General features: G+C 44.7%; 1 protein-coding gene across 1 annotated transcript in view; it reads right to left on the reverse strand.

Moving 5' to 3' along the window:
* Positions 1-10,410: 10,410 nt before the first annotated feature.
* The window catches only part of PAPSS1 (3'-phosphoadenosine 5'-phosphosulfate synthase 1), a 72,952-nt gene continuing 68,475 nt past the window's right edge, over positions 10,411-14,887 (reverse strand). The window contains exon 12 of the mRNA XM_019521943.1: positions 10,411-11,129. Within this exon, the coding sequence (XP_019377488.1) occupies positions 10,991-11,129 (139 nt within the window). The 3' untranslated portion in view covers positions 10,411-10,990. The remainder of the gene's footprint in view (positions 11,130-14,887) is intronic.

Raw genomic sequence — 14,887 nt, forward strand, 5'->3', positions numbered from 1 at the left:
CCTGTGTTACCCCAAGGACACAGGGCCGCGAGACAGTCCATTCTTGGGGTGGTGGCGGCACGTTACCCCCAGACTAGCGAGTGTGCTCCGGGAGAGGGGTCGGCCGGACATAAGGCGCCCCTAGGGAGGCATTCGGAGCCTGGAAGGTGGTCGGGCGCAGGGAGGTGGGTAGCTCAACGCAGAAGCACCCCCTACTGGCCCGCCTCACATGGTGGAAACAGCGGAGGGATACGAATACCCAGCTGTGTTCCTGAGGTGGGATCTCTGCACCTGCCACAGTCTGCACAGTACTCCAAAAGAAAGACCACACCAACTGGTTCAACAGTAAAAGCTCCACCAAGTTTATTACCTACAAAGTGGGTGGGTCTACATGAGACACCTTAATGTGTAGTGGACTGTTCTATTGTGCATTAGCACATTACACAGCAAAAACATTTCTAATGGTAGAAATAGTCTACTGTGCATTAAGCATCACAAAAAAAGTTTTCCTTTGCTACTGCACATTAGTGCAGCTACTGCACCTTTATCTAGTAACTCATATTAGCAGTACTAAACTTAATGCGCAGTAGCAAAGGCACATTAATGAACATGTAGACTTGCCCAGTATTTACTCACTAACACACCTGCCTACAGGGCTACAGGATGTTAGCCCTAGAAATAAGGCACAGACATAACTCACAACATGTTCTGTCCCCTAAGCCTAATACAAAGTTTAAATATTTCCAGGCTTCCTGTTATACATAAAGCAGTTCTGTTTGTATCATGCATTTACGTAACAAAACATTAACACCTCTACCACATTCCTCTAAGCTTCAGACTTTGTTATCACCAGGTGTGTTGTACTCTTTAACACCAATCTTATTAATTACTCCTAACAACCAACTTTAACACCTTAACCATCAACTTTAACACACTTCTGTCTGTCAGGTGTACTCCCAGAGGCACCCTAGTGATATAAGGTTAGCCTTTAGTCAGTCCTCCCAGCAAAGCTTTTATACATGCAATCAGTGTTTATATCACTCATTACTCCAGAAAGGCCTGCACCTCTTTCCTTCTGTTGTTAGGTCCCCTCCTTCACACTTGGCTTGATGCAGATCTGATTGAAAGTTAAGTGTTCCATCAACTTCAGTAGGCTTTGGTTCAAACTCTAGATTCAAATAAATCCTAAATATTTCTTCTAAGGTCCTAAATCCTATTTGCTTTTATTTTCATAAGCAGCATTATTGAAGTCAATAGGATGCAAAAGATTTGTCCCTTAGATTAGAATCTCATGTTCTGTATAGCACCAAATACCCCCCAGGTTGTTCAGACAGGGCTGAGAATCCAGAAATTAATTCTGATGACTTCATGCTTATTTCACATTTTTAAATAAGCAAGTCCTGTAAATGGTGATCAAGAAGGGAGATCAAGGCATAGGACACCTGAAAGGGAAGCATTAAGGTCCAGGGATGGCTGGAACAAGTTGATGGTTTAAGTAGCTGTTCATGGTCCAAAACTAGGGCACAGCCTACTGAAACATTTGAAATGATGTCATAACTCCACAATGGCAGAAGGTAGAAATGAGTATGAATAGTTGTAAAGACTGATGTAGTTATAACTGGTATGTGCAGGACGGCACAGTTGACACACCTTGTCTACACAGAAGCAGCACAAAGACCATGCATCCTACATCCAATGGTGACTTACATTGAGTAAAATGGCAGTTTATCCACAGGTAGGCTTCAGACAGCAATCACACTGCATATAAAATCTTTGAATGAGGGTCCTTTGACTGACTCCCAGACTCCTTGAATTTTATGGCTCACCTCTGCACTCTGTTATAACTTGGAATCATTTATTGTCTTTAAGAATTCCAGATGTGACTTTAAAGCACTACTCTGGTTTTCAGTGAAGCTGCCTTCCCCTTCAGCTTCCAAATGATATCAAGATGGAGTTTCTAGGGCAATCAGTTCCGGTAATGTCACAGGAGTGATCCTGGCATGTGTGCATGCGTGTACCTCTCCATAAACAAGCAAAGGAGGAAGAAAAGCAGCAACAATTTTCATAAAAGCTAACTAACAAAAGGGATACAGGTAAAACCCCAAACGCTGCAAAGGCAGACGACATAAGGCAGGATAGAAACACCCAAAAAAAGCTTGTGTGTAAAAACCCAATGTTATTCATAATCAAAACAAAGTTTATTGTGAAAGCAGAAAGCAAATTTGAGAGGCCCTGCTATTACTGCCCTCAGGCTTTCTTCAAGGTAAAACAATACAGCTAAGCTGTGTTTTCCAACACAGGGTACTGACCAACACCAGAGCAGCTGTTAAACAAGAGCTCTCCCATGTTTAGCAGACAAACTGACCTCAACAGGGTTTTACTCTGAAAAGATTACACTACACAGTCAATCCACTCAAGACATCCTATTAAAATTACCATATTTTCTTGACTACAACAAGCACATTTTCCCCAAAAATCAGCCCCCTCCCCACCCAAGTGGGGTGCATGTATTAAGCAGGGAAGCTGATTTTCTGCCTGGGAATTCGTGCTTCACAACCACTGTATTACTATTCAGGCAGCTGAGGGAGTCAATGATAAATGGTTCATTGTTTTCACTCCAAAGGTGTTAAAAATCATCTCTTTTTTAATTGTCTTGCTGTTCCACTAATCAAAGTAACTGTTTGTAGGGCAATTTTACTGTCTGCCAGCTGTTCCACATCCCTGTTCTCCTATTTCACAGCCTTCAGGACTCTTCAGCTCCTTTCAAAATCATAGATCCCTCCATGGGCTAGGAACAGAAGTCGTACACAAATCGGTATGAATGGTCAGAAACTGATTCAAACCTATAACATACCAAAAGTTCACTACACATACACTGCTTTCAAAATGACAGAACCAGTTTTAAGATAAAACCTGGATGGCTGTAGTATCAGATGTAACTGACTTGGGTTACATCAGTCTATTGAATTCATGTCTCAGATCCCCTCCCAACTAAAGATACCTCCCAACTGAAGTGCCCCAGCATTCCAGGATGCTCTGCAGCCCTGAGCTGTGCCATCTGTTCCAGTGCAGCAGGGCCAGTTCCACCCCAATTTTCACAGAGCCGAGGCAGTCAAGCCTCTGTTTCCCAGCCTGTGTCCTGCCTGCACTGGTCAGCCTGGCAAGAACAGGGGCAGGGAAATGGGCCCCCAAGATCCCCCTAGTCTGGGTCTGCAGTGGGGGGGAAGCTTCCTTACAGCATGCTTTTCCCCCAGCTCAGTGAGTCCTTGAACTATGACAGCTCCAGCCCTGCCCCCTCACCAGCGACTGGCCTCTCTCAGAGGTGGGGAGTGGGGAATGCACCCCCCCACCTCTCAGAGAGGCTGACAGCTGGTGAGGGGCTGGCACTGGGGCTTTCCTGCCTAGCTTACTGAAGCCTCACCATAGGGGCTTGCCCCCCATGCCATGCAAACCCATGCTGGGCCGGGGCATGTGCATCCCCCGCCCTCCCCCTCCCTCAGATAAGTGAGCAGCTTTGAGAGGGTGGGGCTGGGGAGAGAGCAAGTGTCTGCTGGGTCTCCCCCTCCCTGTGGGCAACAGTAATGGGTGGGGCCATGTGTCCAGCAGCCAATCAGGCATGGGCTGCCAGGGTTCGGCAGCCTTGAGCAGTGCTGGTGTAACGGGAGGCACGCATGAGCTCCCTCCAAGTTCCTGGCTCGGGCCACTGCAGGCTTCTACCTGCTTTTGTCACCGGGATGCTGAATGTCAGTTCAGTTAGTTATTGGTCCAATCTATGTTGCTTAGAAAAACCAGCAAAGATTGAATCAGTTTTGCCTCAGGCTGTTTGAACCTCTGTACTTAAGCCATGGAGACGAGTCTTCAGTAGTTAGGATCTCCACTAAGCAGGAAAGAGAGGTAAATCAACAGAAGATTGGGCTCTGTCCCTGCTCAGTGGAAATCTCTCTCTGGAAATATCTTTTTTTTTTTCCATGCTGCCTTTCAAAGACAAAACTTGTGTCATATTCTAGGGTATGCTGTATGTAAGGGAATACTGTATAAGCTGGAAAGAACAGTAAGATACCAATATCACCCTTTACACCACATAGACTCTGTAACTTAGACCAATTCATGTACCAGGACACAGTGACAGTTCTAAGTTACCACAAGCATACATGTTATAGGCAACCTGAACATCCATTTCAGACTGAAATCTCTCACTGTTTCAGTAGTTGGTGAAAAACCCCACTCCACCTGAGTGGGTAGAATCTAATTCTTGCACACAAGTGCTTAATGTTGCAGAGACATTTGGATACAAAAGTGAACTCCATGTAAGGGGATGGATAGATTCCTGGCAAGTTAATACAGATTCAGTTGGCACTGCCATTTTTCTGTGTATTCATTGCCCTTTTAAACAATGATATAGATTGCTTTGACCCTGCTCTTCCTTAACATCCAGGTTGGTGCCATGAAGGAAGCTTTCCTCCCTCCCCCATCTGTACTATAGGCAGGGGGAAGAGTCTGAACTCCATGGGACATGGACAACCTCTGTTGGTGTTTGCATAGTGCCTAGCCCAGTGGTTCTCAGCCTTTTAAAGTCAGCAACCTGTTGCCACTTTTTTTAATTTAGTGACACTGTTATGCTGCCTCCATTTGCCTCAGTAGTTCTCAACAGGAGTGGCTCTTCCCTGGATTAGGGTTTGTAATAAATTTAAAAAGGCAGAAGTATAATTAATGTTTTGCACCCTGGAGAAAACTCCCCTATGTGGAGTGTGGAAGGGGAAAGAAGAGTGGTTTTGGATGTTCAGCTGTTCAGGCTGGGCAGTTCAAACAGCTGCTCCCATCCACCCTGACTCAACAATATAAAAGGACAGGCTGACCCCTCCTGGCAGGTAGCGCAAAAGGCTGCTCCATAGCCCTGATTGGCTTCTCTGGAGAGCTGGTGCAAAGGGCGGGAGCCAGAGCATATGCTGTTTCCATACCCTTTACCAATCTGTGCCTGCACGCTCCTTCCACAAACAGAGGAGCACAGGACAGCTCCACCTGCCCAGACATCCTTGTTTCCAGGAGGAGCATGTGGGAAAAGGAGAAAGGCTGCAGGAAGAGCACAGGCTCCAATAGCTGTTTCTGTCCAATCTGCCACTGCAGGAGGTATGTGGGGCATTTTAACCTGCCCATAGCAGCACCCACATTGCAGCACTCCTGGAAGGGGCTAACATAGCCTTCCAGTTGAGAACAAATGGCTTAGCCCAAAGGTGATGCATGACAGCTCAAGATTCAAGTAGTTAGAAGGCAGCAATCTTGCACACCAATCTCAGGAAGAACCAGCAGCCTGGGCTCACAAAGTGTTGGGGGGGGGGTGTTAAGCAGTAAAGAACTACATAAAGAAGGATAGTTGAGTGTTTGCATTAGGGTCATTTCAACATTCTAGCTCAGTGATTCGCAACCTTTTCTGTACCAGGACCTAATTATAAACATCAATGGCTGGTCCCTGCATAGTGCTGCTCATTGCCAACCCACTGCAGCCACCGCCAGGCCAACAGTGTGTGGGGCATAAGAGGGGGGGCCCAAGCAGTCCCTCACAGGCTGGAACTCAGCCATCTTGCAAAGGAAAAACCATGGTTTCTCCTTTGAAGGAGGAAAAAAACATTTTTAAAGTTTGTTGATCCATTTTTAAAGCTTTTCAGTGGGTTGCTTCTCATATATTCTTGCAACCCACTTTTGGGTCACATCCCACAGGTTGAAAAATGCTGTTCTAGCTGATGCACCTAACCAATGAGCTGCTCATCAGTGTATGCCTATTTCAGCAAAATGCTAGCCTGTACCTCTGAAACAATTTTCCATCAGGAACAGAAAGGGACCAGGGTTTCCTTGCCAGCATTTTCTGAGATGCCCATAACACACACAAGGATCTAGGGGTTTTTCTCTTCAATCACAAAATGACAGTGGGTCTTATCCTACAAGTGGTCCAGTTGCAGAACTCAATAAAAATTTAAATGAGAAGGTCCATATGCAAGGCATTTGACATTTGGAGGACTTGCTTCACAGATTTTAAGCTCCATATTAGTACCCACAATCACTTGCTCTCCCCCTCCTCCCCCACACTATCTAAGACAGCCAGTATATTATTTTCCTTACTTCTTTTATTGAGGAATTGTTCCAGATGTAGAAGTTTGGGTTATCTCCAAGCCATTGCCTTAATAGTTTATGCAACCTAGTCCACATTTTCCATGTCTGGCATATTATTGAGTTGTTAGTGTATAGATCCCTTATTGAAAAATTCAGAGAGGAGCCAGCACCCTCTGCCTTTGTTAGCTGCTTTTGCATCACAAACCTCAACATCTGATTTGAAACATTACCCCACACAACCCACACCCTCAAGAAGTTTGGTAAAATTTGAACATAGGCATCCTGAGTTCTCTATTCCAGAAGCTGGCATAAAGCTTTGAAATCCTTATTCTATGCTGCTTTGCTATCCCACAGGAAAGCTCATATAATTTTTTGCTTGCAATTGCTTATAGCACATTGCTAGAAACAGCATCATCTGGAATTAATAATTTCACTGAAGACCTATAATCATTTTGTTGCACTTATTCAATCCCAAAGACTAGGACTGGGTAAACTCCATCCACCTCATTAACTCTTTATTTTTTTGGAAAGCTGGGTCCAGTTTGTCCTTGCATTGTAGATATGGATTTTTAAGATCAGTGGGAAGAGTACTTATTCTTATGACTTCTGTAACCATTACACCCAATATGGCAGAATGATTTAACAGAACTAAAAGGTCCAAGACTGTGCACAAAGCATCAGAGAACAGTCAGAAGAGGAAGGGGAGGGTGACAGCCCATTTGTAAAGGCTAGAGAGCAAGAAAAAGAAACACTTTTTTAAACCTAAATTCAATTTCACCGAACAAGAGTAACCAAGTCCTGTCCATTATGATAGCAAAATGATTTCTGCAGAGGGCATGTCTGGATGGCTGCTTTTTTGTTCTGAAGTAGCAAAAAAATCTATATAAATAAATGCTTTTTTGTGTGAGATTCAAATCTACATCAATATTTGCAGAAGTGGTATTAATTTCACTAATTACTAAGATAACAGAGCTCAGGTTGGCTCTAAGACTCTATCTGTTTTCAGTTACATAAAATGCCAAAAGATACACAGACGGATTTGATAATATACACATCACTGTAACCCACTAGGTCTTTCCTGTCTCCTGAAAGACTCTACGTTTCCTCAAAGGGGTCTCAGCCTCCTTTTAGATAGCAGTCACTATGAATAAGGGGAGGATATCAGCTCTAGGTAATGTTGGGCCTGTTACTTTCCTCTAGCTAAAATGGAGAGCAAATAGAAAAGGGATTTTAAAGGTCAACACCAGTGGCCCTTGGCTAAATTATAAGTTTTAAAGATCAATCCAAAAAAAGCTCAATTAGCTTACCGATTAGGAGCATAAGAAATCAAAGCATGCATTACCAAATCTTGGTCTGCTGCAAGACATTGAGTGGAGGGAGGTCAATTTAACTAAAAAGGTGGATGTGGGTTAACATGTTCACAACTTGTAATCCTATTGGCCTAGTCCAATCACATTGGCTTGTGCTTACCTTGAAAAGAAATATCGAATAATGCCAGCATGCTAAGCATACACTTCTTGTTTACCATAAGTTCTCTAGCATTTTAAAAAAAGAAAGATCTAGAAAAGCTAGACACTTAAGACAATACTAAAACTAGGACAAAGAAACCAGTCATACTAGGTTTGGTTTATGCTGCTACACCTGTAACAACTAAAATAATTACGAGAGTGTGGCTTACTCCTTACTACGACATTAAAAAAGCATTCTCCTACGAAGCACACAATCTAAAACAAGTACTATATAACAACAAAAGATATGAATAAAGAAAGACAGCAGAGGCATCAACAGCTAGAAGCAATTCTCTGGGGAAGATCTTTGCACAGAAGAGCTGCTTTAGTTGATAACTGGTCATCACTGGGTGTATTTACATGGAGACGGTTACTGCAGTTGCCTAATTAGCGCTGCAGTAAAGCGTCAATGGTCTGCACATGCAGAGCTACATGTGCAGAGTAAATCAACTCTGCTGTAGGTTAGCACTGCCAGATACAAGTACTATCCTACAGCAGAGTTATTTACTCCACTGCAACACATGTAGATGCTGACAGGGCTGACTGGGATATGAGGGTGCTCCAGTGTGGGGGTTGCTTGCAGGCTAGCACCCCACACCCTAGCCAGCCCCTCTACAGCACATTGAGGTGGGGGGTGGGGGGCAGCCCCAGCTAGCAGGCTTACTGCCCCGGGGCACCCTGCCAGTCAGGGCTGTGCTACCCTGGTTCAACATGCTGCAGTCCCCAAGTACATATGTAAATACTGCACCTGAAAGCAATAAACTCTATCATGAATTGCACCATCACTTTAATATTCATGTGTAGACATGCCTACTGAGGAGGAGAGTATAGGGAGAAGACAAAAAGTAGGAGAGAGAAAATTAAGATGCAGTGAAAGCATACAGATTACCAGACAGCAGCTATGCTCAGACTCAGTCGTGCCCACACACCTGAGGCTGGGATCTTTGCTCAGTATTCAGAGCCAGCAAGGGACAGTGGGAATAGTACACAGTTTGTTTAAAAACAACAAAGTTGAAAGCTTGTTAAAGTAAAGACATTAAAGACATCCAGAATTAAACACCATAACAAAGCCTCAGTCTTAAAGGAGCTAGACTATAAGGCTGCTGTCAGACGTGAAAAAAAATCCCCAAAACACCCTTGCTTTACTGGAAGAGGCAGGATGTTAGTTTGACCCAGTGCCACAGCATCTGTATACATTGTGTGCTTCAGCAGAGCTTTTTGACACTTTTACCTAATAAGTGATTCAATCAACTATTAGGTAAACGTGCCAAAAAGCTCTGCTGAAGCACCCAATCTATACAGACATTGGGTGAGCTGGGTCAAACTAATGAGATGCCTTATCTGGGCATGTGCTGCACTTGGAGCAAGTGCACACCAAGTTTAAAGTAAAACACCAGTTTTATGTTTTTATGTCAGTAAGCAGCCTAAAAGCCAAAGTGGCTCTTTAACCTTGTACTAACTGGCCTGCATGCACTCTTATCCCTAAAACTGACTTCAATGGGCAATTCACGTTCAAGAGCCTACCCATAACCCTCCGATCAAATTTGTAAGCCTGGCATTTTTTAAATACTATGCTTTGGAGACATTAGTCTCTGTGCTTGCACTTCTGAGAAAACAGAGTCTGCCAGTAGTGCCTCTTTTGCACAGGTGGGAATTTTATTAACCAAAGTTTGAAGAAACTTAGAAGTAAAAGTAAAATGCGTTGCATTCTGAACATAGCACTAACTGGCTTTTTACCTTTTCATGGAGTATCTGCATATATTTAAAAAAATGATTCTTTTGGTTCTTCATCAAAGTTCTTTTACACAGCAAACAGGAGTTTTGGTGAGGAACAGAAGAGATTGAAGTTTAGAGTTAACTGTAGAACGGCCACTTAGGGAAACCAAGAAATTGTCAACATATTACTACCACCAATGGCTCCATGTACCTTTACACTAAACATTGGCTCAGCACCTAAAAAGCTGGCGTAATGCACTTTTCCCTTTTTTTAAGCAAACATTGATTTAAATACTGCAGGGCTGTCCAGCTGCTAAGCAGTTGGGGGCCCCCCATTCCACAAATTGCACCAGTGGGGGCCACAGGCCCCTATGCTACACACCAGGGATGGGCGGGGCTCCGCTACCTCACTGAACTGCAGAGTTCCCCATCTCATATGGGGCTCCCTGCAGGCTCCCCCTTGACAACACTGCATGGGCACCCCAGGCTGCCTGCTCACCCAGTACCATGGACTGGACTGCCCTGCCCTCCAGGGCTGGGTCAGGCAGTGGAAGCCAGGGGGAAAACAGAGATGGCCCAAGCCCTAGGCTGCCGCTACAGTCAGAACAAGGGACAGGAGTTGCTGGGTGGCAGCATGCACGTTAATTCTTTATGCAGCCTATAGGCCACCAGTTGCACGATTCAGTATTTCATGGCTATCCAAGTCAAAAGATATCTCCTTAACCTTTGAAGGCTAAAAGGGAATTTATACTGCAAACTTAGTCAAGAGTTGAATACTTTTTGCAATAACTGTGTCTACAAATGTGCAAGATGATACTGAATCATGGATGTATCGTTTTTTTAAACTGGTATTGTGGTCAATAATTATGCTTGGCACCAAACACTGGAAAGATAAATCAAAGTGGATATGATTTACAGTAACTGTATTTTACAGCCTGGCAAAAAAAGAGAGAAATCTAACAGTAACTAATGTCTTGGATTATTATGAAATATTAGTAGAGAAAGCTAGATATTTCCTTCTACTTATTAATTAGACATTTTCTTTGGCTTTGTACTGTGCTACAGAACGAAAACATACGACAAAAACAATGAACTCAAAAAATGAATATAGAAAGCAAAAAAATTTAATTGTGCTGCATAAAGAACTTTTTGCTATGAGATTACATACAACTAAGGCTTAAAGTTAAATACTTCTGGGATCACTAATTGACAGAAGAATACTGAGTACAATTTTACAATAGTTTTAAAATCTATTTCCTCCCCTCTCCCCATTTATAGAGCATCTATCCATTGTTCATCTAATCATTAAATTCATCCTGCAAAATGAAATCAAAAAGCAATCAGACTGTAAATAGTATGTGAAAAAAATACATTGAGGTAATGGCTGTAGAGCTCATGGACAGCGGCAATAAAATATAAAAAGACAAGAGTTAAAAATCCTACTGCAAGAATATTAACTGTAATAAAAGACGACGACATTAAAAACAGCAGTTTGTTAGGTGCCAGTACATAATAGAACCCATAAGACAGGCGAAGAATGATGCTAAGTTAGGGAGAAAGTCTGTTTTCAGGGAAGAACTTCCTGACAGACACCACAACAAAGCAGCATGAACGGAGATTGTGTGGTCCCCTTCTTGTTAATAAATCAGGCGTCAAAGGTTGATCTGCAGTTAATAAGAAGCCTAAGCCTTCTCCAAGGATTTGTAGTACTCTGTCAGCACGGTCCAGGCTTTGGGGGCCATGAAACCTTCTGGAGGGTTTTGCCCTTCCCGAGCCAGCTTACGCATGCGGGTTCCTGAAATAAATTCAAAATCTTCATGCCTGGGGAAAAACAGAATACACATTTTAAAGCCTGAATTAGCCAATCTTCTTTTCTCCTTTTTTTGATGGAAAAAATAAAGTTCATACCACATTAGTAAGATCCAACTCTGGATTGTAACATTTAGTAACACAACCGTGGCTGTGTAATGTGCCACTCCTGTACAGGAGCAGACAATCCTGAATACACACATAAACAGTCCCTATTTTCCAAAGCTAAATAACAAATGAATATGAATACATATATAATTTTGCATACATGTGCCTTTGTTTTTTGAAATTCTTAGGATAAAAATATCGTCTCACAGCTGTCTTTTCTAAAGATTAATTACAGAAGACCAGATGGACAAATGAGGCCTATTTGGGCTTATTTTTGATCAGGAACTTGATATTAGTACTCTATGCTATTTCACACTACCAAAGAAGCCAACAGCAATCCATAATGGTAGAGCTGTTAAGAAGCGAAAAGTGAAGATCCTTAGCCAGAATAACTTGCTCTACATGTAAGTGAAACAATCAAAAACCCAAGAACCTAACGCAAAAAGTCTAGTCAGTTTTCTGAAGCAAAATAATTTATTTTTAAATTAAATGCGGCAATTTTTCTCACTCCCTTTGCAACATGTATTCATTACTCATTCTTCACTGGTCTGTTTGAAATAAAAGCCAAATATTGATCTCAGATGTACATGCCTCAAAGTGAAATGAGAGCCAAGCATGTTCATCAGAGGGCAGATTTTGGCTTTAAGTGCCAAGCAATGCTCAGTATGGTATGGGGCTTAGTAAGATACAAAAGGCATTTCACAGCTGTCTCTCACAATGCTTGCTGTACAAACCATTAGCTTTGCAACTTTTTGATGTGGATTGTATTCCTTTTTCACAGCAATCAAACCCTGTATGCTGGTCCCCAAAATGTGACAACAAAGCAAACACACCTTTTACTGTGCTCTAATTACAAAGAATACATAATCCCCAAACAAGAAAGATGAACTAAACTGAACTTGTAAAGAATGGGTACAAGAATAGGGGAGTAAAAAAACCCGTATCAATAGAGCTAAAAACAAATAGGTCTCATCAAGTTTCATCCGTAGCATTAGTATGCCCTTAGCATCAGTCCCTCTCTCAATACTTGCACGGGAAAGAGTTTTGTCTACCTATCTGTTTCCTATGATAGCTCTGGGGAGGGTACATCCAGGTTAATTTCTCATGGTAAACAAAAAATTACTGAATTTACAGTCAATTTTCACTTAAAAAAAAGAAAAAAAAGGAGGCATCTATAAGGGAATTGACTCCACATGACTCTCAGTGGAAGGCTGACAAATCTAAGCACAGTAGCTATATCAACCCTTAGCTGTTTTACAGCAAGGAAGAGGTGTGGGATTGTGAATAAAAGAAAGGTCCCAGAAGGAATGAGAAAAGGATACCAGTTGGAGGTGCAGTGATACACCGGTCCGATATCGGATTGGCACCAATATAAAGATAATTGACTGTATTGGAAAATGGCCTGATGTGGCCGATAATTAAGCCAATAAACACACATGCATGCATGCAGCTGCAGCGCAGCTTGTAGATGGCAAGAAGCATGGCCCTGAAGCTTGGAGAGCTGCATTCAGCTGGTAAGTCTGCTGTGGTAGAAGGGGAGTGGGGAGGGAAGGGCTGTGAGGGGGGGGCAGATCAAGGCCCCTGCAGTGAGGGAGGGAGTGGGGCTGGGGCTCAGCCAGGGCAGGACAGGAGTCAGACAGAGCCAAGGCTTGTCTGGGGGGCATGGGAAGGGGTGTGCATGTACCCTGGGAGGGCACAGGAGGGGAGCATATGCCCGTGGATCTGCATGCGCTGCCACTGTGGGCTGGGCTTTTGCCGGCACTGGGGTGTTGGGCCAGGCTGCGCTCGGGGCAAGCGGCAGCAGTGCTGGGAGTCGAGTTGGAGGGGCTACGGCAAATTCTGGGGTGGCTGCAACACCCCTGCAGCCCTCCACCCCCTCCTAAAGCACAGTCCGACCCGGCCCCCGCCAGGAACAGCCCAGTGCAGCCCCGGCCCGAGCCTGGAGCAGCAGCTACCATGCCTCATGCAGATCCAGCAGTACATGCCTACCATGCCCTCCTGGAGTGCGTGCAGTGGCAGGAGCCACCCCCCACCCGACCCCCTAGCCCCGTGCCCCCAGACAAGCCATGGCTCCATCCCATGCCCCGTCCTGCCCCAGCTGGACAGTGCCTGCCACAGCCGCTCCCTCACCACAGGGGCCTTGATCTGCCCCCCATTCCCCTTCTCTCCCCTCTCCCCCTCCACCACAACAGACTTACCAGCTGGATGCAGCTTGTGGCAGAAAGCCACCTTGGTTTCTCCCCAAAAATCTCTGCCCTGTGACACTGTGATTTAAATCTCTGTGCTGTGACCATTCAATTAGGATGGGCCCAGCACACAGGGGACCACACCCTCAGCCTGTCTCTTTAGGGAACTGGAGCTGGCTGCATTCCTGAGGGAGGGGGAAACCTGCTCCCTCTGCTTACGTGACTTGCATCACTTACCTGGGTAAGGGGTTTCTACCTGGGGAGCTGGAATCTGCCCGGTAACAGGTGATGCATTTCAGATTGGTTGGCTGACAGCCAACTGGGGCTGACCTCCGCTGGCCCAGGTGAATGAGGTCACAGGGGCTATATAAGTTAGGACGGGGAAGGAGGCGGTCTCTCCTCTCCGGCCATGAGGTGACGCAGCAGCCAGGCAGGGGACAGAGAAGCCTTAACATCTGAAACTGGCTCTCTCCCCCCAAACTCACGAGCTAGGAACCGCCTGCCTCCAAAGGGAAACTTCACCTGCCTTTGGAAGATGCTTGTGAGTAAGCTACTCAATCTGATTAGATATTTAGCTGGAAGTATCACAGATGTGTAATCAAAAGGCTACCACAGCCAGACTGTTTGCTCTTTAGGATTTCTAGATATTGCTCTATCCTGTACCCTAGTTTACCCTACCCCCTGTAATCAATAAAGTTCTCCTTTTTGACTGGTGTGGGAGACTTATTGAGGGGTGGGTCTAAATTATGCCTAAGAGACCCCTTAGGTCTGTGGACTAAGGGAGACTATACCTTTTTGCCCCCGGACTTGGGGAAGTACCCCAAGTGCCTGTACTGGGTCGAGTACCCGTGGGACTTTAGGCCTGTGTTACCCCAAGGACACAGGGCCGCGAGACAGTCCATTCTTGGGGTGGTGGCGGCACGTTACCCCCAGACTAGCAAGTGTGCTCCGGGAGAGGGGTCGGCCGGACATAAGGCGCCCCTAGGGAGGCATTCGGAGCCTGGAAGGTGGTCGGGCGCAGGGAGGTGGGTGGCTCAACACAGGAGCACCCCCTACTGGCCCGCCTCACGTGGTGGAAACAGCGGAGGGATACGAATACCCAGCTGTGTTCCTAATTTGGGAACCCTGCACCCGCCACACAGCTCTTCAAGCTACCAGGCTGCGTATCGAAAATCAGATCGGTACCAGCCGATATGCCTCCTAAAAAATTGGCTATCGGTATCAGCCCCCAAAATCTCTATTGGTGCACCCCTAGTACCAGTGTTTCAATTCTAAGAGAGAGATGAGCTATTTAAGGGCATGTTAATAAAAGCGTGTTTCCTCTGACCTCTCCTTGGCTGTAATTGTATGTTTGAGTAAAAGCACCCAAAGAATCCAAGAGACTAAGGAATAATTCATACCTAGAAACAAAGCAAGACACCTCAAATGGTTAGGCTGAGCGCCTAAAAGAAAAGGTGTAAGAGCCTACTGACAAAT

The sequence above is a fragment of the Gavialis gangeticus genome, unplaced genomic scaffold, assembly GCF_001723915.1.
Source record: "Gavialis gangeticus isolate Ggan-Ray unplaced genomic scaffold, GavGan_comp1, whole genome shotgun sequence".
Taxonomy (NCBI): Eukaryota; Metazoa; Chordata; order Crocodylia; family Gavialidae; genus Gavialis; species Gavialis gangeticus.